This window comes from Muscardinus avellanarius (genome assembly GCF_963383645.1).
Source record: "Muscardinus avellanarius genome assembly, chromosome: 10".
In the NCBI taxonomy this organism is placed as follows: domain Eukaryota; kingdom Metazoa; phylum Chordata; class Mammalia; order Rodentia; family Gliridae; genus Muscardinus; species Muscardinus avellanarius.
Window position 1 is genome coordinate 58,042,729 of NC_137796.1, and position 25,511 is coordinate 58,068,239.

At 51.0% G+C, this 25,511-nt stretch overlaps 1 protein-coding gene across 2 annotated transcripts in view; it reads left to right on the forward strand.

The window, feature by feature from the left end:
- The window catches only part of PPP5C (protein phosphatase 5 catalytic subunit), a gene marked incomplete at both ends in the record, with an annotated part of 36,382 nt that overhangs the window by 3,186 nt on the left and 7,685 nt on the right, over positions 1-25,511 (forward strand). For both annotated transcript variants that reach the window (XM_080703211.1, XM_080703210.1), the window contains 3 exons: positions 4,490-4,731; positions 13,471-13,618; positions 21,163-21,284. In XM_080703211.1, the coding sequence (XP_080559337.1) occupies positions 4,490-4,731; positions 13,471-13,618; positions 21,163-21,284 (512 nt within the window). The remainder of the gene's footprint in view (positions 1-4,489; positions 4,732-13,470; positions 13,619-21,162; positions 21,285-25,511) is intronic.

A 25,511-nucleotide genomic window follows, 5' to 3' on the forward strand; every position in this document is an offset into this window, starting at 1 on the left:
GGGGTGGGAGATGTCCAGGACAAGGCCCAGTCTCCAGCCAGATAATGAAGGTGGGGCCATCCCTTGTCTGGGGCTCTGCAGGAGCAACAAGATTGGGGCTGCTGCTGAGGCTAAGTGAGAATTCTGGAGCCAGGCGTGGTGGCACACGCTTGTAATCCCAGCATACGGGAGGCTGAGACCAGAGGATCGTGGTTCACGGACAGCCTCAGCTACTTAGGCCCTCTGCAACTTAGTGAGACCCTGTTTCAAAATAAAGAGTAAAAAATAGGGCAGGGAGTATAGCTCTTAGAGATTGAATGCCCCTGGGTTCCATCCCCAGCCCCACCAAAAAAAAAAAAAAGAATCCTGAGAAAGAGTAAGCCACTGGGAGGGGCTCCTTGCAGCCCTGGACCTTGGATCTGAGCTCTCAGGAGCTGGGGGCTGACAGACAGCAGGAGGTGCCTGGCACTGAGCTGGCATGGAGAACACTCCTGGTCCTGGCCTCCTCTCACCGTCTGACAGGCAGTGGCAGGCACCGAGCCCCAGGCTTGGGGGGCTGTGGGAATAGCCATAAAAAGAATAATTACAGCTCACTTTAATTGAGCCCGTAATTGAGCCTGTGTGGTAGCCAGGTACACCCCTGAGCTTAATCCTCCCCGGGCGCTGGGAAGTAGGTGGCGGCTGCCTGTTTGTTTTATAGAGGAAACAGGGCTGGGAGAAGCGAAACTGCTTGCCCAAGGTCAGCATGTGTGAGCAGCAGGCCCGGATATCCCCTTCGCTGCCACGCGTCTGAACCTCACGTTCAGAACCACCCTACCTTGCCCTGAAGAGAGAAGAGGGCCCTGTGGAGAGAAGAGGGGTCATCTGAGGCCCTGCCCCAGCCATGGCGGGTTCCTGTGGGAGCTCAGGCTCGTTCTGGGGATTTGAGGAGTTAAGGCCTGGTCCCCAACTCCTTAAGTCCAGGGGAAGTCGCTCCACTGTCTTCTTTCCCTGAACTTCCGTGCTCCCTTCTGTGAAATGGGGCTGGGGAGTTGAACTCTACCCCTAAGCTGAGTACATCTCAACCCCTCAGTACAGCTTCCTGATCTAAGTTTGTGGAGAGGACCTTGGGCTGCCTGGGTTCAAGCCCTCTTCCTCCGAGACCCCTGGGCAAGTCACTTGACCTCAGTTGCCTTGTTTCTTCATCTTTAAGCTGGGGACTGTCTGGAGGATTAAGCGCACTGGTATTTGTGGATCACAGAACAGGGCGGGGTGTGGTGTGTGGGTAGGCACAGTATGCAGGCCCCTCCCACTTCCCCTCACCCCTTGTGCTCCCCTCATTTAGTCATTCATTGGCTTGCAACCGCTTTCCTACACAAGTTCAGAGAACTTGCCTGGCCATCGGGAGGCAGAGCTGACTGTGATTCTCAAATCAGATGAGCAAACTGAGGCCAGAGAAGGGAGCTGCTTGCCCTGGTCTTGTGTTAGAGATCTGCATAGCCAGATGGCGGGCTCTGGGCTTTTGTGCCACTTGATTAAGTAACACCTTACCATCCAGAGTGCTGGCCCACTGGAACAGAGCCAGGAGGCTAGAAGGAGTTCTCAGTGGCACTGGCACCCCAGGGAGGGTCAGTCTGAGCCAGGCTGCTTGCTCCCTTCTACCTGGCTCAGTCCTGGGACCTGCTGGGTTCTGGTTTCTGCCCTCCTGGGGCTCAGAGGCCTGCAGGAATACCTGTCCCCTGACAGTGACAATCAAGATTGGCCTGAGCTGGTGCCTGATCCAAACTGGAGCTTGCCTAGGACTTCCAAAGGAGGGACATTTGAGCCACTCACCAGGTTGTTATACTGTTCCTGGCCTTAGCCTCAGGACCGGTCTTCTCTCTTCTCTAGTTTTGGTATCCTCCTTCTCTTCTCTCCCTCCTTTTTTCCCTCCTTCTGCCTACCCATCCTTCATCCTTCTTTTTTTTTTTTTTTTTTTTTTTTGTGGTACTGGGGTTCCTGGAAGCCCTTCTACCTCCCAGACCTATTTTTACATTTTTATTTGGAAACAGGGTCTCCTAAGCCAGTGTGCGCGGCTGGCTTCGAACCTGCGCGATCCTCCTGTCTCTGCCTCCCAAGCGCGGGGATTACAAGCGTGCGCCACCACTCCTTCATCCTTCTTGACCCTCTTCTTCCATTACCTTTGTCATCTGACTCACTCTTACAGTCCAGGCCCAGCTCTGGTGTCCCCTTTGGCTGCCCTGAGCCATCACTGTGGGAACAGTGCTTCCATCTCCACTGGCTGGGAAGACAGGGCTGCGAGTAGCTGGTCAGGGCAGGTGTCCCTGCAGGGCAAGGAGCTCCAGCAGTAAGACAGGTGGGCCCTGTCCTGCCCTCCCCTCACGATCAATGGCTTAGAGTCAAACTGGGGAGATTAAGTGAGCAAAGGCCAAGCATGGGCGGGCATGGTGCTTGTACACTCAGTACTCAAAAGGCTGAGACAGGAGTATCACAGGTTTGAAGCCAGCCTCAGCTACTTAGTGAGGCCTTCCTCAATTTAATGAGACCCTGTTTCAAAATAAAGAATAAAAACAGGGCTGGGGGTGTAGCTCAGCAATACAATGCCCTTTGGGTTCAATCCCCAGTACTGCAAAAAACAAAAAACAGACAAACAACAACAACAACAAAAAAAAAACCAAGAAGGTCATGGCTGTTAGATGAGTACTCTGCAGAATATTAAAGTGGGGTTAGAGCAAGGGCTCCCATTTTAGGCTGGGTGGTAGGAGGGGACTCTGAAACTCAAGTCTAGAGGAAGCGTGTGAGTTGCCCAAGAACACTCATCTAGGAGGAAGCAGAGCCAGGGACTGGGCCAGGCCACCTGCCCAGTGTCTCTGCCTGCACCTGTGCCTGGCTTCACTAGAGCACACTGCTGGGGGAGGGGCATTTTGGTGTTGGCCTGGCTCAGAATCCCTTCCTGCCACTTGCTGTTGTGACCTCAGGTTCAGGCCTTCCCTCTCTGAGCTGCAGTCTCCTCATCTAAAGAACTGGGCTAATGTAGCCATCCTCAAGGTTGTTGTGAGCGCTCAGCAAAGGGACTCATGTACTGAAGCCCTGCATGGCAGCTGGCATGTCACAGTCCTCAGGGTGGGCAGGCCACTGAAGTGGTGCAAGCCTCAGTTTTGTGTGTTGTGTGGGCAGACGGGAGGGTTCAAGCCCCGCTCTGCAGGTACATATTAGGCATTGACCTTGAACAAGGCCTCTGTGGTTTGTCCGTAAGGTGAGCACCAGATGGTATCTGTGCCATGGAGACATGAGGATTCCACAGATCCGGATGTACAGTGCAGGGCACAGCTGTGGCTTTTTTCAAATAAGATCTGACCTTTTGCCCTTGGCCAGATGTCACAGCCTGTCACTCTGCACTTGGAACACAGACCTCACTGGCTGCCAGGGCCCAGGAAATCTGTCCCATCAGCACCTCTTCTTCAGCACCCACTCTCCCCCATCTCACTCTGCTCCAGCCTCCCCTGGTCCTCAGACACGAGGCTCACCCCTAGATCAGAGCCTTTGCACCTGCTTTTTCTTTTGTCGAGAGCACTCTTCCTACAGTCTGGGGTCTCTCTCTTCTGGGTCTCCTCCTTGAAGCCTATGCAGCTTCCTTTTACTCACCTCCTCTTCTGCTTGGCTTCCTTTTGGGCTTGTTCATTAGTTTTGGGAAGCCAAACGACCAGGGGCTCAGAGCAGAAGCAATTTGCCTGATTGAAAGTGTAGCTCAGAGCCGGGCATGGTGGTGCACACCTGTAATCCCAGTACTTGGGAAGCTGAGACAGAAGGAGCATAGGTCTAGACAGCCTCGGCAACTTTGCAAGACCCTGTTTCAAAATAAAAAAAAAAATAAAAATTGAGCTAGAGTTTTATCTCGGTTGTAGAACACCCCTGAGTTCAATTTCCAATACTACAAAAAAGTAAAATAAGCCGGGCATGGTGGCGCACGCTTGTAATCCCTGCGCTTGGGAGGCGGAGACAGGAGGATCGCGCAGGTTCGAAGCCACCCACGCTGGCTTAAGAGACCCTGTTTCCAAATTTAAAAAAGTATAAAATAGGTCTGGGAGTATAGCCCGGAGGTAGAAGGGTCTCCAGGAACCCCAGTACCACCAAAAATAAATAAAATAAAAGGGCTTGGGGGTGTAGTTTGGAGATATAATACCCCTGCGTTCAGCGCCCAGTACACAACAAAATAAAAGAAAGCTCAGTCACATGCTCCCCTGGTCCTGGGGATAGTCTGGTGACTATCCCTAAAGTCCTGAAAGACACCGTGCATGGCTTGGCCCTGGGAAGGGATAGAGTTGACTTGGGTCCTGGAGAGTGTGGCTCAGGGGGACAGTGCCTGAGCCGGGGTAAGATAAATGGGACAGGGAAATGAGACATTTCTGGGTTCCACTCTGGGCCTCAGTTTCCCCACCTATAAAGGAGAGGGGCCAGTCCCCAGCCCAGTCAGCCCAATGCCTGTTCTTGCTAGTGGCAGCACTGCCTCACACCTCCTCATCCTCCACAGCCAAGGACTACGAGAACGCGATCAAGTTCTACAGCCAGGCCATCGAGCTGAACCCCAGCAATGCCATCTACTACGGCAACCGCAGCCTGGCCTACCTGCGCACCGAGTGCTACGGCTACGCCCTGGGAGATGCCACGCGGGCCATCGAGATCGACAAGAAGTACATCAAGGGCTACTACCGCCGGGCCGCCAGCAACATGGCACTGGGCAAGTTCCGGGCTGCCCTGCGAGACTATGAGACGGTGAGCCGGGCCTCGGGGCATGGGCCAGCTCCCGGCACCTGGGCCAGGTGGAGGGTGGAGGCTGTCCTGCATTACTCACACACATTCGTCCAGAAAATGTCCATGAGCCCCTCAGCCTGGAGCAAACCATGGGGCTCCTGTCCTGGCTCTGCTATCACGTGCTTTGTGGCTGGACAAGTCACCCGACCTCCCTGTGCCTTCCTATCCACATCTGTGAACTGGGGAGAGTAATAGGACCTGCCTCCAAGGGCTGCTGCAGGGAAATAATGAATTTCTGCTTTTCAGACACTTAGAAAAGTGCTGGCACATGGTCAGTATAGATAGTAATAGTTAACTGTTAGAATTATTGCAGCCGTTACTGATGGCGAGTAAGAACCGCTCTGCCCTTCTGGGGGGGCTTATAATTCAGGGGCCAAAACCTCATGTCATAGCAGGGTATGGTAGCACACACCTGTAATCCCAGTAATGGGAAGCTGAGACAGGAGGATCATGGCTTTTTAGGCCAGCCTCAGCCTCATAGTAAGGACCTCAGTAACTTAGTGAGACCCTGTTTTAAGATAAAAAATAGGGCTGGGAGTGTAGTTCAGAGTGGAATGCACTGGGTCCGATTCCCAGCACTGTAGAGGGATGGCACACAGGGATGTGTTGCCCGATGGTGGTGAGGGAGGGAACCAGAACAGGGCAGGACTTGCCAATTCCCTGCTTGTCCACCACTGCCTCTCCAGTTATGTGCACTGAAGGTTATGAAGAGAGCAGTGGGGACTGCAGGGGGCACACCTTCCACAGGTGTGCTCCGTGCCCTTCGCAGAAAAGGCCCACTGATTCACTGCTGCAGCCTGGGGGTGAGGAGAGACTAGAATTACTCCACTGAACAAGTCAGGAGACGAGCACTGGTAGGTGGCAGGGCTAGGATTTGAGCCCAGGGTGGCCCACAGGCCACAGTTCTCCTGCCTCTAGCTCCTGGGGGGTGGGGTGGGGGTCACTGGGACAGTGCTCCAGTGCTTGGGCACGCCAGGGGCTCAGCATGTTGAATGGCATGATACTCTGCCATCATATGCAGGCACAGCTTCACTGCACTGTGCCCTGTACCCTCCTGCCTGCTCCTCTGTGGGGAGAGGGCACGGCAGCCTAGTGAAGGTTGAGCCAGGCTCGAGGTCGGGGTGCACTGTCAGCTAGGGCCAGAGTGACACCTGGGGAAGTGCAGTGGAGTCCTGAGAGCTTGGGTGCCCCAGCTGCTCCCTGCCCAAGCACTCCCGTGTTGCCCCTGATCTGGAAAACGGTGACAGGAGGAGCCTCTGGGCTGCGCAGGTCCTGGTGAAGTGGTGTGGAGCAGAGGTCACTGGAGCAGCCGAGGACAGCGGGGGCAGAGGCTGGGAGAGCCCTGGGCAGGTCACAGGCAGGGCCTCGCTCCTGGGCTGCAGGAAAGTCTTTCCCCTGGGTAAGGAGCTGGGCTTCTTTCGTGGCTCTGGCGCAGTGTGGAACCTCACTGCCTACTCCATGAGGCTGGGGTGGCTGGTTCCAGCCAGTGTGTGGACATGCCACCTCTGAGTTGTAAGCCAGGCCATGCAGAACTGGAAGAGGAGGCATCCCATCCCTTTGGAGAAATGACCCAAAGCAAGGCCACACCCAGTGCCCAAATTGTCAGTACTGTGGGGAACCCCCACACGAGCCTGAGACAGCTGCCCTTCCAGGCCTGGCACAACGCCAGCCGGCCAACACGTGCCTGCGGGCCTCAGCCCGCTCCCTTCTGACACATCTCACAAGGCTTGGGGCAGAAGGGCCAGCCCTGTGGTAGCCCCCATCTGAGAGTCGGCCTTCTGCTCTCGAGAAGCATCTTGTGACCAGTCAGGAGTTTCACGGGGGACACACCCAGGCCTTGGCCTCTTGGACCAGGAGCTGGCTGTGGAGGCAGAGCCAAAATGTGACCTTGATTGGGGCAGACGAGCCCCAGGGCCCTGCCTGTTCGTGGCCTGGGCCCTTGGGGGAGGGCCTCCCTGCTCAGCCTCAGTTTCCTTGCCTGCACGCACACAGTGGGCCAGCACCGCTGTGCACATTGTATGGGAACAAGTCAGTGGTGTGCAGGAGAGGCTTCGCAGTCCAGAGGGGAGTCTCTCCTCCAAGGACACTAGGCAGGGAGGTGGCAGAGCTGGGTCTAACCCAGAGTCCACCAACAAAACTTACTGGGGCCACGGCATCAATTGATAGATTGAGATCAACACTTGTTTTTATCACTTAGAGAAGAAAAGCCAGTTCATTGAAGGAAGTGTGTATATTGCTTTGTGAAAAAATATTTTTCACTTGCATAAATATAGACACATGTCAGGTATGATGTAAAATAGTACCTATTTCTTACTGTGGGCCAGTCAGGTCTGTCAGTCCCCACTGCAGGCCAGGAGGCACAGGCACTGGCTAGGGTGCCCAGGTTCATGGCCAGCTCACAGAAACACCGAGGCTGCCCGCACCTTGGATGTACTCTCGGGGCTTTGCATTCCATTTGTAAGGGGAAAAGCACTGAGACCTGCCTCGCAGTGCCGGGTGAGTGTTGGGTGAGATTGGTACAGGGAGCGAGGGGCCTGCCTTCTGGTGCACCTTGGCCATCACCTGGAGGTGTCTGGAGAAACCACGCTGATGGGGAAGAGCCTTTGGCCCACAGAAGTGCCCCACATCGGATGGGACATCACAGTGGCCTGGGGTAGCTAGATGTGTCTCCATTCTGCTCCCCCTTTAGGGGCAAGCCCCAGGCCCTCCCTCAGTAGTGACCTTACCAACCCCCCACCCCCCACACACACTTCTCTCTCCAGGTGGGCCCGTCCCCCTGTTGTTATCTTAGAAGACACCAGTGTTCTTGTTTCTCATCTGTGTTTGGAACTCAAGCAGTCATGCCAGCCCACCCAGATGGAGGACTCTTCCTGCATTCCCCACCCCTGCCTGGGATCTTCTGGGTTTGTTTGGTTTGGTTTTGTGATATGCTCTGCCTCTGGGTTTCTTTTACCAAAGTTCAGCACCATCTGTTAGAAATCTGTTATTTTGTCAGTGTAAGTAAGTGTCATACTTACTGACCTGAGCTTTCCCAGCTAAAGCTACCCTGTGGTTGGTTGGTGGGTGGGTGGGTGGGTAGGTAGGTAGTACTAGGATAGAACCCAGGGCCTCACGTGTGCTGGGCAAATGCTGTACCATTGAGCTACATCTCAGCACCATCTGTTAGAAATGCGTTTTGTCCTGAAAGCCTATAGAAGCACCAGGTATGGCTGTGAGAGAGAAAGAGACCTTGAACAGGACCCTGCACAGGCAGCATGGTGGTGGCCTTCCTGCCAGGACAACTGATTTTATCTGCACAGCAACCCTGCAAGGGGCTGTTGCTCTCCCTGATTTACAGATGAGGAAACCAAAGCCCAGACAGTAGGTAGGCAACCCTGAGGTGCACAGGACTCCCAGGAGGTAGTGGCCGAGGCCCGGCGCCTAACCTTGGGTGGATGCAGCAGGTAAAAGTGTATTGATACGGTGCTTCCCTCAGCTCGGGCAGCACCAGCACTCTCCCATTTCTTCTTATTTATTATACAGGAATGCTGGGTCTGACCTGCTAGAGTAATTTGCCAGAGGGTGACTTCACCTGGGGGGGGTGAAAACCCTAGTGTTATGCTTCAGGCAGTCCCTGGGCATAGGGGCTGGAAGCCCTTCCTGTCCTGGAAGCCTGGCTTTCAATAGCCCTGTGCCTCAGCAGGCATGCCCCTTCTCTAGGCCTCATCTTATCATCTGGACCCTCTAGATTAATCGTGATGTCCTCTGTTAACACCTGGTTATGTGGGTCTACCACTCTGGGGCCTGGCTCTTGCTAGTCTATACCCTTCCCCTCAGGTGGCACATGCCTGTAATCCCAGTACTGAGAAACTAGGTCAGGAGGATTGTAGGTTCAAGGCCAGCCTCAGCAATTTAGAAGACCCTATTTCAAAAAGGGTTGGGGGTGTAGTTCAGAGGCAGAATGCTCTTGAGTTCAATCCCCAGCATACGCACACACACATATGTGAAAAACGCAGTCATTCTGATAAAGCAGGCAACCCACTCGGAGACCAAAGCTGACCTGATGGACCGAGAAGCCATGATGGTCTCAGTTGTCTCTGTGAGGTGTAACTGAGGTCTTACTGCCAAATGATGCTGCCCTGGACCCACAGAGAGCAGAGCATGTGCACTAAATGGCCTCTGAATCCAAACAGTTCCAAACATAGGTAGCCCCAGGGCTTCCTGTATAAAATATATGAGTCTGCGTGACTCTGTGTGCGTGCGCATGTGCGCGTAATACTGGGACTTGAACCCGGGGTGTTCTGCCTCTGAGCTACACCCACACGCACACAAGCCCTTTGATTTTTTCAAATCTTGCTAAGCTGCTGAAGGTCTTGCTGAGTTTCTTTTTTTTTTTTTTTTTTTTTTTTGCGGGTCTGAGGATGGAACCCAGGGGCATTTGACCTCTGAGCTACACCCCCTGCCCTATTTTTTGTTCTTTATTTTGAAACCGGGTCTCACTGAGTTGCAGAGGGCCTCACTAAGTAGCTGAGGCTGTCCAAGAACCACGATCCTCCAGGTCTCAGCCTCCCGAATGCTGGGATTACAAGCGTGTGCCGCCATGCCTGGCTTTTCTTGCTGAGTTTCTGAAGCTGGCCTCAAACCTACAATCCTCCTGTCTCAGTCTCCCAAGCACTGGGATTACATGTGAGTACCACCACACCCAGCTGTGTTTGGTTTTTTTTGTTTGTTTGTTGGGGGGGTTGTTTTTGTTGTTTTGTGTTTTGTTTAGTTGCGGTACCAGGGATGGAACCCAGGGGCGTTGTACCTCCGAGCTATACCCTTGGCCCTAGTTTGTATTCTTTATTTTGAAACAGGGTCTGACTGAGTCGCAGAGGGCATCACTAAGTAGCCGAGGCCACTCGTGAACCATGATCCTCCAGTCAGCCTCCTGAATGCCAGGATTACAAGCATGCGCCCCCACGCCCGGCCCAGCTGTGTTTTTTTGTCAGTGTGTCATACTTACTGACCTGAGCCTCCCCAAATAAAGTTACCCTGTGGTTGGTTGGTTGGCTGGTTGGGTTGCAGTACTAGGGATGGAACCCAGGGCCTCACGCATGCTGGGCAAATGCTCTACCACTAAGCTACATCTCCAGCCGTGTGTGTGTGTGTGTGTGTGTGTGTGTGTGTGTGTGTGTGTGCGCGCGCGCGCGCACACACACAGTATTAGGGATTGAGCCCAAGGGAGTTCTACCTCTGAGACACACACCCCTAGCCTTATTTTACTTTTATTTGGAAACAGGGTCTTGCTAGGTTGATAAGTCTCATTAGTTACAGAGGCTATCCTTGAACCTACAATCCTCCTGTGTCGGCCTCCCAAGTACTGGGATTATAAACGTGCATTACCACACCTGGCAAGACTAACCCATTTATTTATTTATTTATTTATTTATTTATTTATTTATTTATTTATTTTGGTGGTACTGGGGGTGGAACCCAGGGGCTTTCTACCTTCGGGCTATACTCCCAGACCTATTTTATATTTTATTTGGAAACTGGGTCTCACTAGGTTGCTGAGAGCCTCACTCAGTAGCTGAGGCTGGCTTCGAACCTGTGCGATCCTCCTATCTCAGCCTCCCAAGCGAGGGGATTACAAGTGTGCGCCACCACTCCTGACAACCCTTTTTATTTATCTTGAGACAGGATCTTACTAAGTTGCCCAGGCTGGCCTTGATCTTGTCATCCTCCTTCCTCAGCCTCTTGAGTAGCTGGGACTATAGACACATGCCACCATGCCCGACTTCAGATTCTTTTCTTTTTTCTTGGTATTGGGGATTGAACCCAGGGGCATTCTATTTTCAAGCCACACCACCAGCCCGATTTTTTATTCTTTATTTTGAAACAGGTCTCATTGAGAAGGACCTCACTAAGTAGCTGAGGCTGACTTCAAGCCTGTGATCCTCCTGTCTCAGCCTCCTAAGTACTGGCATTACAAGTATGCACTACCAGGCCCAGCAGATAATGTTTTTTAAAGAGATGTTCAAGCTGGGCATGGTGGCTCACACTTATAATCCCAGCCTTTGGGAGACTGGACAGGAGGATCATAGTTTAAGGATAGCCTCAGGTACTTAGTGAGGTCCTTTCAACTCGGTGAGACCCTATTTCAAAATAAAGAATAAAAAATAGGGATGGGGGTGTAGCTCGGAGGCAAAATGCCCTGGGTTCCAGCCCCAGTACCCACCCCCACACACACACCCAGAGCTGGGTGTGGTGGCACACGCTTGTAATCCCAGCATTTGGGAGGCTGAGACCGTAGGATCGCGGTTCACGGACAGCCTCAGCTACTAAGGCCCTCTGCAACTCAGTGAGACCCAGTTTCAAAATAAAGAATATAAAATAGGGCAGGGGGTGTAGATCGGAGGTCGAATGCCCCTGGGTTCCATCCCCAGAACCTCCCCCCCCCACAAAAAAAAAGAGATTCAACCAGGCATGGTGGTGCATTCCTATAATCTGAGTACTTGGGATATTGAGACAGAAAGATTGTAGGTTCAAGGCTAGCCCCAGTAACTTAGTGAGGTTCTCCACAACTTAGTGAGATCCAGTTTCAAAATTAAAAAAAAAAAAAATAGGGCTGAGTAGTAATGTCACTCAGAGGTAGAATTCACCCCAGATTCAATCCCAAGTACCACACACACACACACACACACACACACACACACACACACACAAAAGATATCTACCAGTAAATTCAGACCCAGGTCCTGAAGGCTCTACCAGGCCCCTTTCACGTGGAGCAAAAGACTCCCCAGGAGCAGGAGCCTAGCGGGGCCACCTCTCTGTCCTGGCCAGATTACCACATCATTGCAGAATGCACCACCCCCACCCTCTAGAACTGGAGGTTCAGAGGCTGCTCCACCTGCCCAAAAGGCTGGATGCAGATCTAGGAAGCCTGGCCCAGAGCCTGCCTAAGGGACTATAGCCCACATTGCCTTCCTGGGGACGGGAGGCTGATAATCCTGGGCCTGGGCAGGAGGGGAGGTGATGGAGGAGGAAGGGGCACCAACAACATGCACAGGGAAAGTCAGGAGACTTTGGCGCAGGTTGACCTGGAGGAGGACAGAGTCCTGGCCGGTGACCTCCCCACTCTGAGCCTCAGTTTCCTCATCTGTCCAGTGGGGATTGTGCTGCCACGCAGAACTGCTTGGAGGATAAAATGAGCAAGCCCTTGCTCGCAGCAGTGGTGCTCAGAACCCAGCTGCGCCCTCTAGCCTCCCCCCGCCCCCATTGTCACGGCCTGTCTCTGTCATCCTTGTTGCCCTGCAGGCCGCCTGAGAACAGGGGCCTGACTCACAGAAGTGTTGAGTTGACCATCCTTCCCTGAGGAGCACTCACTCCCTGCATAGGGCCCAGCCACCTTCCAGTGGGGTGGACACCGGTGCCCAGCCTGGGAAGGTGGGGCTGAAACCTGCAGGAAGGGAGCTAGAAAGCAGTTGGCGGTAGAAATGAAGGTCTGTGACCTCCTTCAGAGACTTGTGAGCGGTCTGGCTCAGGGCTGGGAAAACAGAAAGTGGCATGCAGGGTGGGGCCTCGTGGGCCAGGCCAGTGGCAGTGTAGACTGTTCCGGGTGTGGACTCACAACCTCTCTAGTGGGAAGGACTCCAGGGGACATCTGGTGCCAGCCTCCTCTTGCACCACACCCACACCCCAGGTGCGGCTACCTGGCAAGAGTCCCAGCCTGGGCCTGCCTAGACAGGGAGGAGGCCGTGGCCTGCTGCCACCCAGCTTCTTTTCACCCGCTGGGTCCACACACTCGTCCCCAGGGTATACCACCCTCCCATCCCACGCCCCACCCTGGCTGCTGAACCTGCAGGGAGCTTCAGGCATTCGTGCTGAGCCTTCTGGCCCTGCCAGTTTTACCCCCTGGGGAGCCCCTGCCCCTTGAGGGCCAGCCAGGGCACCATGCAGGGTACATGGGGAGGCCAGGGCAGGCAGCGTACACAGTTACAGATCACTGAGCTGGCCTCAGAGGTGAAGTGCCTTGCCCACACCTTAAAAAAAAAAAGTGCGGTTACACAGCAGGCAGCAGAGCCAGGATCTCAGTCTGTCTCAGTCTTCTGAGCGTGAAGGATCAGGGTTTGCAGGAAGCAGGATAGAAGGTAGGAGAGGGAACGGGACGGGTACCTTTAATCGGGAACTTACTGAGTCCCAAAGCATGTGCCCAGTGCGTGCCGTTTGGTTCCACGTGAGCTGCGCTGGTGCCAGGCTCCCCTTGCCTGGCCCTGCTGCTCACGCCTCACCAGCGCTCTGGTCTCATCTTCCCATGGCCCTCTGAGGTCATATCACCTCAGTCCACCTCACAGGGTGAGGGCTGACTACTGGGAGGCCAGCCACACACCCCAGGTTTCTCTAATCACAGTTGGCGGAGCTGAGGTTTAAACTCACATCTTTTCAGTACAGGAAGTGAAGGGAAATCATCAGGTGACTCGAGGGTCAAGTGCCAGGACCTGGGTTCCTTGCTTGTTCCTTCCGGCAGCCCCCACTCCCATTATCACAGATGAAGAACCCAGGATCGGAGGCAAAACACGTCCACAGCTGCGGAACCAGCGTGTGGTGGACCTAGGCGGTGTGACTTCACCTTCCAGAGCCTGCAGTCATGGCATCCGCCTCCTGGTTTCCCTCTGCCTGGGGAGAGTCGACCCTGCCCCCTCCTGGATATTTACACCTTCCTTCCCTCCTGCCCAGGTGGTGAAGGTGAAGCCCCATGACAAGGACGCCAAGATGAAGTACCAAGAGTGCAACAAGATCGTGAAGCAGAAGGCCTTCGAGCGCGCCATCGCGGGCGACGAGCACAAGCGCTCCGTCGTGGACTCGCTCGACATCGAGAGCATGAGTGAGTCGGGCCTGCCCAGGACATCCGCTTCCTTGCGCACAGCTCTGTTCCTCGCACGGGGGCCAGAGCGGGCGGGGATCGTGAGGAGAGTCAGGTCAGGGTTTCAACGTACACTCGGGAATGTGAAATTGCCTTTTGTTGGTTTGACCCACAGCTGTTGGTTAACTTCCCCTGTCTCTTCTCCCTTCCATCCTCTGGCCTTTGAAATTAAATTCAGGATCTCTCCAATATTTTCTTTTATCATAGTGCAGGAAGCACCTTCCCCTTGGTCTAGTCCTCTTCAGATTGGGTAAGGCTATGTGGTGCAGAAGTAGCAGGCCTTTTCTACCACCAGATAATGTACCTGCATTCATTGTTTTTTGTTTGTATGTTTTGGTTTGGGTTTTTGTGGTACTAGGGATGGAACTCAAGGGCATTCTACCTCAGAGATACACCCCCAGCCCTGTATTATTCTATTATCTTGAAACAGGATCTTACTAAGTTGCAGAGGGCCTTCCTAAGTTGCTGATGCAGTTACTGTTAACCTCAATTTTGCCAGATGCTGTGAGGCCTAACCTATCCCCATCAGGCCCTTAGGAATTCTGACACAAGGTTTAAAAACATAAGTGCAAGCCAAGCATTGTAGTGCATGACTATAATCCAGTACTTGGGAGGCTGAGACAAGAGGAACATGAGTTCACAGCCAGCCTCTGCAGCTAAGTGAGGCCTTGTTTAAAATAAAAAATAAGGCCGGGCATGGTGGCGCACGCTTGTAATCCCCACGCTTGGGAGGCAGAGACAGGAGGATCGCGCAGGTTCGAAGCCAGCCGCGCTGGCTTAGGAGACCCTGTTTCAAAAAATAAAATAGGTCTGGGAGTGTAGCCCGGAGATAGACGGGCTACCAGGAACCCCAGTACCACCCAAAAAAAAAAATAATAAATAAATAAATAATAAGCTGGGCGTGGTGATGCACGCTTGTAATCCACCAAAATAAATAAACAAGCAAACAAATAAATAAATATAAATTAAAAAATAAAATAATTCTGGAGGTATAGCTCAGAGGTAATAGGATGCCCTGGGTTCAAGCTGGGCGTGGTGGCACACGCTTGTAATCCCCGCGCTTGGGAGGTAGAGACAGGAGGATCGCACAGCTTCGAAGACAGCCGCGCTGGCTTAAGAGACCCTGTTTCCAAATAAAAAAGTATAAAAAATAGGTCTGGGAGTGTAGCCCAGGGCTAGAAGGGTTTCCAGGAACCCCAGTACCACCAAAAAAATAAAGAATGCCCTGGGTTCAATCCCCAGTACCAAAAAAGAAGAGGACAGTTTAATTATTTGACTAATCTGTTTTTCCTCTGGCAAGAAATTGTGTAATCACATCAGCATCTTCTCCAGATGTACCTGGAAGACAGGAATGCCTGGTGGGGACACTCCTGTGGTCCTTGCTGAGTGTGAGCACACACTGGGGAGGTTGTGCAAGCCAGGCTTTTCTGCCTTTGTCTCCTTCCCTCATTACAGACATCTGACCTTTCTGTTGCTGTTCCACTTCCCTGACATAGTGTGACCCTGAAGAGGGTATCTCTCTGCCAGTTGTTGAGCATCATGGGCTACATGATCTGAAGAAAGGATAGTTGGCTCTCCACATTTGTGTAGCATCTTCTGGTTTTTAGGGTATGCGAGGCATTTGCATCTTCTACTGGGTAAGCAAAAGCCAGTAGGGAGACCATGTCTAGGAGCCATTTGTCATCCCCCTGAGCCACCAGCATCGGTGACGTTTGCCTGCTGTGTTCAGGGCCTTCCGTGCAGGGAATCTGCCCTGTAGCCATCAGCAGTCATGTCTCTGTTTCCGGCAGACAGAACAGCTCTTACTGGCATTCTGTGCCTGAGAGGGAGTAGAAGGAACATGTAGACTCGGCCCATCTCTGTATCACCACAGCTCCCTCATGTCCACTCACCTCATGGACCCAGGTGGCCACCTGAAATGAGTATGGGGATGTCTGCTTGTTACCTCCCCAACCTGGAGAGGGCTTCTTCTCCACATCTTACTTTAATGCACTCCAAACTTCCTTAGGGCTGTGCTGCATACAGGCCAGGTTCCTCCTGTCTGACCAATGTGGCCGAGCTATTGACCACTGCCCAGGAGTCACAAACACAGGCTTTTAACGCTGTCCAGTTTTTCTGCACGCAGCACACCTGCCAGCCCATTTGCTCCCCCCTCTGATCAGTGAAATTCTTCCCAATAGCATACTGTCAGTGCACCTTGGAACTGCTGCCCACACGGCAAGCAGCTCTTGGTTCTAGTGCAAGCAGCTCTAGGGCTCTTTCCAAGTGCTGAGAGGACCCAGCAGCTTCTCAGAGTTGGTCCTAGGGGAGAAGAAGCTCCCTGCACAAGAACCTCCTCTGTGTGTCCCCCAGGCAGCATGACCCTGTGGACACCCGTCCATTTCATTATGAGGTGCTTCTGGACGTTGCCATCCCCACAGTGTTTCCCCCAGGACACCCTGGGTCTCTCAGGTTTTAAGAGCATTGTTAGCCCTTCAATCACAGGGATAGCTTTGATGAATGCCCTGTAGCAAGTCACTAAGTGCCCCCGAGGGTAAATCCTCCAGTCCAAAGCCCCAGTGTTTGTCACTGGGAGGTGCTGTAAGCCCATCTAGGCTCCACGTAAGGCTGTCGCAGAGAAATTAGTCCCGACCAGCATTCCAGCTCCTGCCCGCACGGTGGGCTCCAGTAGACTGGTTCCTATTTCACATGTCCAGTTAATATTGCTAGAAGGGTGGGTTTCCCTGCCTTCTGTTTGACAATACTGGGGAGAGGAAACACTTCTAGTGGGATACTACGTCCATTCCATAATACAATCAGGTAAAAGAGGTGCAGCTACTCTAAATGAAGCATCTTCAGATAAACCAACTTGCCTATAAACTTGTAAATCCTTCAGCCCAGCCAGGCGTGGTGGCGCACGCTTGTAATCCCTGTGCTTGGGAGGCAGAGACAGGAGGATCGCACAGGTTTGAAGCCAGCCTCAGTTACTCAGTGAGGGTCTCAGCAACTCAGTGAGACCCTGTTTCCAAATAAAATATAAAATAGGTCTGGGATTATAGTCCAAAGGTATAAAAGCCCCTGGGTTCCACCCCCAGTACCACACACAAAAAATAAAATAAAAAAATAAATCTTTCAGCCCTTACTTTGCTAGCTGTAGCCACCATTAGGACCTAACCTACAGGCCTGGGTTGTTTTTTGTTTTTTGTTTTTTGGTTTGTTTTTGGAAACAGGGTCTCTTAAGCCAGTAAGGCTGGCTTTGAACCTGCGCGATCCTCCTGTCTCTGCCTCCCAAGCACGGGTATTACAAGCGTGTGCCACCACACCCAGCCACAGACCTGGGTTTTATAATATGAGATAGGGGAAGTGTTCCCCTGCCAGATCTACTGCCCAAACCCCTGACATTGCAGGGGTGAAGGGAATTTGCCTTCCCATGTGAAAGCTCAAGTCATTTAATCACGTGCTCACAGCAGCCTCACAAAGACTGAGACTCAAGGAGGGGCCAGTGGTTGATGTGTTTGTAGCATAAAGGAATGGGGGTTGAGGTTTTGGAGGGAAATGGCACAAGTTATGGAGGGACAGAGGAGGAACTACATGGTGAACCAAGGCTGTCTTAGATGCAGATAAAGATCTCAGGTCGCTGGGCACAGTAGCACATGCCTATAATCAGTGGCTCTGGAGACTAAGGCAGGAGGAACACAACTCAAGGCCTGCCTGGGCAACTTGGCGAGACCCTGTCTTGAAATTAAAAATAATAATAATAAAATAATAGCTGACCATGGTGGCGCACACTTGTAATCCTAGGATTTGGGATCGCAGGTTCACGGCCAGCCTCAGTTACTTAATGAGGCCCTCTGCAACTTAGTAAGACCCAGTTTCAAAAATAGAGAATAAAACATAGGACTAGGGGTATAGGGTAGAGGTAGGATGCCTCTGGGTTCACTCCCCAGTACCAAAAAAAATACTAATTTCCACAGTCCCTTTTTTTTTTTTTTTTTTTTTTTTTTTTCAATATTGAGGTTGGAACCCAGGGCATTCTACCTCTGAGCTACACCTCCAGCCCTATTTATTCTTTATTTTGAAACAGGGTCTCACTTGAGCTACAGAGGGCCTCACTAAGTAGCTGGGGCCATCCTCGAACCTTGATCCTCCTGTCTCAGCCTCCCAAATGCTGGTATTACAAGCCTACGCCACCACCCCGGCTCATAGTCCTACATTTTTATGTCCTTTACTCTAATCACAGCCCATATCAGTGGGTCTTGGTACCCAGTGCACAGGACTCCCACATCAAGGAGCCCCAAGAATCTCTTCACTGCCCCGGTCCATTGTGTACATCTGTGTACCAGAGGCTTTGCATTCCCAGCAAGAGACTGAGCAGAGGCATCCTAACCTGTTTGTCCGTCTGCATCTCAATTAGTCTGCTTCTTGGGCCAGGCAGTTTCAGACCAGATCTCTCATTCGATCCTTTAAACTTGTCCAAACTGGGTGAAACATAGCAAATTTGCCTGGAACCTCTTAGGGTCAGGAGACCTCTTTGGCCCACCCAGCCTTCCATAGTGTTGTATAGAAACCTTTATTTGAACACCATCAGTTTCCATTTTATTCATTCCATTTCTTAGCAGCCTCTGAAGATTTCCGATTCTCTCTTTCCCTAGTTTTAGCCATGTCAAAATCCTCTGCAGTCACTTATTCTCAGTAACCCTTTAGAAATTCCCACCTTCCTGGGGTGGCTTTTCCCTCTGCCTTTCACCTTTCTCTTGTTAATTTTTTTTTTGGGGGGGGTGGTCCTGGGGTTCCTGGAAACCCTTCTACCTCCAGGCTACACTCCCAGACCTATTTTTATACTTTTTAATTTGGAAACAGGGTCTCTTAAGCCAGCACGGCTGGCTTCAAAGCTGCGCGATCCTCCTGTCTCTGCCTCCCAAGTGCAGGGATTACAAGCGTGCGCCACCACGCCCGGCTCCTCTTGTTAATTTATAGAATGCTTTTATTAGCATCTGTCCATGAGGGCTCTCTGAGATAGCAACTCTGATAAGGCTTCCTGAACTGGTCTTTGGTTTTGTAACAGTAAGTCCATGTAAATGGGTCCATCCCCATTTAGCTAGCATTCACTAACCTGGGTAACAGACACCCCAACAGGTAGAGATAAGCCAGTCCCAGGCATGCATAGGCAGCTCATCAGCCGAAGTTCCTTCCGCTTGGCGTTGATAGGTGGAGGCAGGCAGCCCCTTCCCTCCGGGTATATAGACCTTCCAGTGGCTTCTATTCAGTGTTTGAGTCACCTAGTCATCTGGGGTGGTTCCATGTTAAGCTGTGGGCTCTGCATCAACACAAACATGTTCTTCCACCCTCTAGCATTTGAAGCCGAAGTCACTGCTTCTCACTTAGTCACACTCAGAACCCACATTGGGCCAGGCGTGGTGGTGCATGCTAGGGAAAGGCTGAGACAGGAGGATTGCGCAGGTTCGAAGCCAGACTCAGCTACTTAAAGTGAGGCTCTCAGCAATTTAGTGAAACCGTGTCTCCAAATAAAAATATAAAATAGGTCTGGGACTATAGCCCAGAGGTAGAAGGCCCCTGGGTTCCATCCTCAGCATCACAAAGAGAGAGAGAGAGAGAGAGAGAGAGAGAGAGAGAGAGAGAGAGAGAGAGAGAGAGAGAGAGAGAGAGAGAGAGAGAGAGAGAGAGAGAGAGAGAGAGAGAGAGAGAGAGAGAGAGAGAGAGAGAGAGAGAGAGAGAGAGAGAGAGAGAGAGAGAGAGAGAGAGAGAGAGAGCGCGAGAGGGCGTGCGCCCACCTCTGTGGTGGCTTCTCAGGAACTGGTGGTACAGATCTGCACTGAACCCTCAGGTCTCAATGGTTTCTTGATTTCCCCTGCCCCCACCTTCACGACCTTGGTGACCAGTCTTGGAGGTACTTTCTGTTGTCCCTGCATCATTTTCCCCTTGGGCCTGGGGTCAGCTGTAGTCTCATGGCCAAAGTTCAGGACGGCAGAGATGAGGTGGCCTAGTACCAACACCTGGCCCAGCGCTCTCCTTTCGTCTCAACCAAGCAATTTTGATTTCTCTTTTAATTGTTTGCGTTTCCCCAGGAGGGGATCCATCTCCTAAATAACACTGGTAACTTTTCCCTTTAGTACCTGGGCATAGGACAGCTGCAGTTCCATACCATGGGAAGTCAGTTACTCACCTTCTACTCTCTTATCCTTTTTCCATCCAAACCATGTTTTGTGAGGCAGGGCTGTCCCAGCAGATCTCTCTTCTGATACCAATTCTGAGAATATAGAGAAAAAGCAACCCCAGTTTGCAGTCTTGGAAAACTAAGCAAGAAGCAGGTGCGAATTTCTCCCCACCACCAGACAATCAACCAGTTCTGCAGTGGGCACCAGCCAGGTAGCCTCTAATTCAGATCTGCTCAGGCATTGTTTCCCTGGAGACAACATCAGATCCCAGAGCATCAGTCCCCAAGACAGCACCTGCTTCTGATGCCACAGGTTGTTTTGTCTGTGTTTCTGACCCACTGGTCAGTGTCCCCTGGTCCCCTCAGCTTTCATTTGCTGGAGTGACTCACAGAACCCAGGGAAATTATATACCAGGTGATTCTAAAGGACATCGCAAATGAAAGAGCTGCATGGGGCAGGGGCAGGAGAAGGTGTGCCACTCCCCAGGAACCTCCACATGTACTGCTGTCTGGCGGTTCTCTGAGCTCTGTCTTCTCTTCTGGGGGTTTTGTGGAGGTTTTATTGCATAGATACAATGGATTAAATCCTTGGCTATTAATTACGGTACTAGACCCAAGTCTGCCTGCTTGTCCCTTAATCACCAATACTCAGACAAATGTTAGTGGGAAGAAAATTTGGTTTATTCAGGGGCCTACATCCTGAGAAAATGGGAGGAACAGAGTGATTGCCCCCCAAAACAAGACTATTTGGGGGGAACTCCATCACTCAAGGAGGGAGATGACACTGGGGACACTGGGCAGGGAGACCATGTGCTAGACAGGGACTTTGTCCTCCAGGGCATATGTCTTTTTTTTTTTTTTTTTTTCTTTTAATAGGAACATCTCAGTTGACCTCAACCTCCTGGGGCTGGTTAGTGTGGTTCTTCAGACAGACATCCCACGTTTCTACAAGTAACACATCATAGAAGTTCGCATGCCTTGTTAGTTATTTTAGCACACATTCTGATACCATCCCAAGACCACCAGATGTTCTGGTGCTGTAACTCTAAGGAAAGTCTATTTAGCAGTTGGCCTGAAATTTCTAGGTACAGCTTTTGTTTAGGGAGGGGAGGCAGCTCCCAAAGGCAAGGCCACTGTCAGCATTGGCAAACAAGATATTATCTCTGTAGACTCTGATGATCTTAGGAGTTATACACTAATCCTAAGATCCAGGAAGCCCAGAGGTATGCCCCGGCCCCACACGGATCTTTTCTCGCTCCATCCCTCTTTCTTCTGTGTCCTGGGCCAGGTCCCCTTGCTACCCCAGGGTGGCCACAACCGCTGATTCTAGTTCTTTTTGTTTACACCCCAGCCATCGAGGATGAGTACAGCGGGCCCAAGCTTGAGGACGGCAAAGTGACCATCACCTTCATGAAGGAGCTTATGCAGTGGTACAAGGAACAGAAGAAGCTGCATCGGAAATGCGCCTACCAGGTAACCTACCTGTCAGTTGCCGCACGGCCTGGTGTGGATAGCCCCAGGGCGTGGCCGGCCCAGGCACTGAGCGAGGTGAGAGGAGGCTGCTGGCCGTGAGAGCCGCCACTTCCTGAGCAGTGTTGCCTCCAGGCACCACGCGGAGGAGTTACCACACACTCTCGTCTAGTGCCACAGCAGCTCACGGGGTGGAAGGTGGCTCCATTCCACGGGTACAGGACACAGGGCCAGAGACTGTCTAGGGTCAAAGGTGAGGAGGGTGGAAAAAGGAATTGAGCTGGAGGATTACTGGGGGAGGTGGCTGGCACAAGTTACGGAGGCAAGAGAGAAAACGTGTAAGCAGTCGTGTGATGGTCAGTGTGGTATCTCCTCCCAGTGATGGGAGTTGACTTCTCTGGGACTCCTCTGCTTGGGGTACCAGGGGTAGGGGTGCCAAAGGTCAGAGAGAGACTTTGGTTTTAAGACTACTTAGGCCTTCCAATTTCCTTTAGCTCTGTCAAAGGACAAAATTATAATTAGCTGAACTCTGGGCATTCTACCTCCCAGCTACACCCCCAGCCCTATTTTGTGTATTTTATTTTGAAACAAGGTCTCAGTAAGTTGCAGAGGGCCTCCCTAAGTAGCTGAGGCTAGCATGAACCTGCAATACTCCTGTTTTAGCCTCCCAAGTGCTGGAATTACAAGTGTGCACCACCCCGCCCAACAACCTTAAAGATCTTAATTGGCTTTAGTTTTTATTCTAGAATCAGGCAACTTTTCATTCCATGAAATAGGTCTCATTCCCATGAGCTGAACAAAGGAGATTGTTTTTATACTAAGATGAGAAAGGCTGAAGGAAGCAGAAACCACGTAGATCTGGTTATTTCAAAATTACTTTCCTTGTAAGGGATGGACAGAACAGTAGATAACTGATTGGCTAACATTAGATGTGTGTGTGTGTGTGTGTGTGTGTGTGTGTGTGTGTGTGTGTGTGTGTGTGTTTATTGGTGATTGAACCTAGGGGCACACTACCTCTGAGTTATACCCCACCCTATTTTATTTTTTTGTTTTGAAACAGGGTCTCAATAAATTGCTAATTATTAAGGGCCTCAGTAAATTGCTGAGGCTAGCAATCAAACTGCAATCCTCCTGTACCGGGATTACAAACATGTGCTGCCATTCCTGCTTTAGATTCCTGGTTTTTTTGGTTTTGGTTTTCTGTTTGTTTGTTTGTTTGTTTGTTTGTTTGTTTGTTTGTTTCAGTACTGGGGATGCAACCTCCTATGGGCATTCTACCTCCAAACTACACCTGCAGCCTAATTTTTTATTCTTTATTTTGAAACAAAGTCATCTCACTGAGTTGCAAAGGGCTTCACTAAGTAGCTGAGGCTGGCCACAAACCACCGTCCTTTTGTCTCAGCCTCCCAAATGTTGGGATTACAAGCATACACCACCATGCCTGGCTGGGTTCCATTTTTTAAGGATTAAAGATTGTGAGAATTAAAGGCAGAGGAAACTTTATTAGGGTGCCTTATGGAAAATATTGTTTGTAGCCAAACGTAGTGACACATACCAGTAATCCCAGTACTTGGGAGGCTGAGACAGGAGGGTTGCAGTTCAAAGCCAGCTTCAGCAGCTTAGCAAGGCCCTCAGCAATTTAGTGAGACCTTGTTTCAAAATAAAAAATAAAATAGGGCTTGGGGTATAACTCAAATAGAATGCTCCTGGGTTCAGTCCCCAACACTACAAAAAAAAGGAAAAAAACCCATTTGGGAAATGTGGCTATTATCTCTCATCTCTCCTGGCCCCTCAGAAAGTCAGATAAATAACTTGATTTGAACATGGTAACACAAACTTTAGTGGGAATGACTCCACTTTGACTTTCAGCTTCGTCCTGGGGCCTAGTAATGGAGCTTAATTCCAAACAGTGGCTTCTGTCCTTTTTAGTAAAGTTCAAAGTGTTCAGCATGTCACCCAGCCCTATTTTTTGTTATTTCTTTCTTTCCTTCTTTATTTATTTGCGGGTTTGAGGATGGAACCCAGGGGCATTCAACCTCCCAGCTATACCCTCTGCCCTATTTTTTATTCTTTATTTTGAAACTGGGTCTCACTGAGTTGCAGAGGGCCTCACTAAGTAACTGAGGCTGTCCACAAACCTTGATCCTTCAGTCTCAGCCTCCCGAATGCTGGGATTACAAGTGTGTGCCACCATGCTTGGCTTTACTTTGTTTTTGTTTTTGTTTTATTTTTGTGGTGGTGGTGGTGCTGAAGATTGAACCCAGGAGCATTCTACCTCCAAGCGACACCCCCAGACTGATATTTTATTCTTTATTTTTGAAACAAGGTCTCAGTAGTTGAGGCTGGCCGTGAACCCAGATCCACCTGTTTTAGCCTCCCAAGTACTGGGATTACAAGTGTGTGCCACCACGCCAGGCTTATTTTTTAGTTTTGAACAGGGTCTCACTAAGTTGTGGAGGGCCTCACAAAGTAGCTGAGGCTGGCCGTGACTTGTGATCCTCCTGTCTCAGCCTCCCTAATACTGGGATTACAAGTGTGGGCCATCACACCTGACTCAGGCTATAGTTTCTGAACCCCACTACAGGTCAGACGTTTTATGTAAAAGAATGGTAGAGATAGACATGGTGGTGCATGCCTGTAATCCTAAACTTGGGAGGCTGAGACAGGAGGATCACAAGTTTAAAGCCAGCCTCAGCAATTTAATGAGACTTTGTTTCAAAATTAAACATAAAGCTGGGCATGGTACTACACTTGTAATCCCCGCGCTTGGGAGGCGGAGACAAGAGGATCGCACAGGTTCAAACCCAGCCTCGCTGGCTTAAGAGACCCTGTTTCCAAATAAAATATAAAATAGGTCTGGGAGTGTAGCCCAGAGGTAGAAGGGTTCCATCCCCAGTACCACCAAAAACAAAATTAAAAATAAAGAGCCGGGCTTGGTGGCGCATGCTTGTGTAATCCCAACATTCGGGAGGCTGAGAGCCGAGGATCATGGTTTGTGGACAGCCTCAGCTTAGTGAAGCCCACTGCAACTTAGTGAGACCCTGTTTCAAAGTAAAAATACAAAATAGGGCAGGGGTTGTAGCTCGGAGGTCAAATGCCCCTGGGTTTCATCCCCAGACCCACAAAAATATAAATAAATAAAAATAAAGAAGGCTGGAGCATAGGTCAGAGGTACCAGAAAATAATTTAAGAAGAAAAGAAGTGAGCCAGGAGTGGCGTCACACTTTTAATCCCAGTACTTGGGAGGCCGAGACAGGAGGATTACAGGTTTGTGGTCAGCCTCAGCTACTTAAGTGAGGCCCTATTTTAAAACTTAAAAAAAAAAAAAAAATAGGCCTGAGGGTATAGCTCAGAGGTAGAATGTCCCTGGGTTTCATTCTCAGTACTGCAAAACAAAAAAAATATATAGTAGAGACTGCAATTTCCCCTCAAAACAACATAGCTTTCCTGTGTCAACCTGCAAGAGTGTACAGGCGGTGTGGGCTTCACCTGCAGGTCAGAGCAGTGCCGGTGGAGTCATTCGCCACTAGCTTTCAGTGTCTCAGAATGGAACTAGGGCTTAGGACCTTCACCCTGGCGAAATCCCAAGAGTGTCTATGTTTTTACATCATCAGCTTTTGAAACTGCTGCCAGGTTTTTAGGTTGCTGGGGGATTCTCTTATCTCCGTTTGTCCCCCACGTTCGTGCCGTGGCGGGGTCTCTGTACGTGGCTGTTGGGGGTGAGGCACGCGGTGGCTGTGGCTCCCTGGGCTTCAGTCTGTCGGGACAGCCACGTGTGTCCGCTGGCTTCTGCTGCGCTAAGCCTGGCAGGGGCTACTGCCAGTGTGAAGACGGTGTGGCCTCTTCCCCGCCAAGGGCTGCTCAGGGCTGACTACAGAGATAACTAGGATTCTTTGCATTCTCTCAGTTGGTTTGTTTTAATTTGATATTGTTGGCTATTTGGCTTATTCTCATCCTTATGGTGAGAGCAAATAATCTTAGAACTTGCTACATTCTGACCACAAGTGGCAATTTCCTGCTAACACTTTATGGGTTTTTGTTGTTCTGTTAGTTTTTTGGGTTTTTTTGTTTTGTTTTGTTTTTGTTTGGTTGGTTATTTTTGTACTGGAGATGTAACCCAGAGACATAAAACCCCAGCCCTTATTTTTATTTTGAAATGATCTAAGTTTCTGAGGCTGGCCTCCAACCTGTGGTCCTCCTGTTTCAGCCTCCCAAGTGCCCTACATGCCT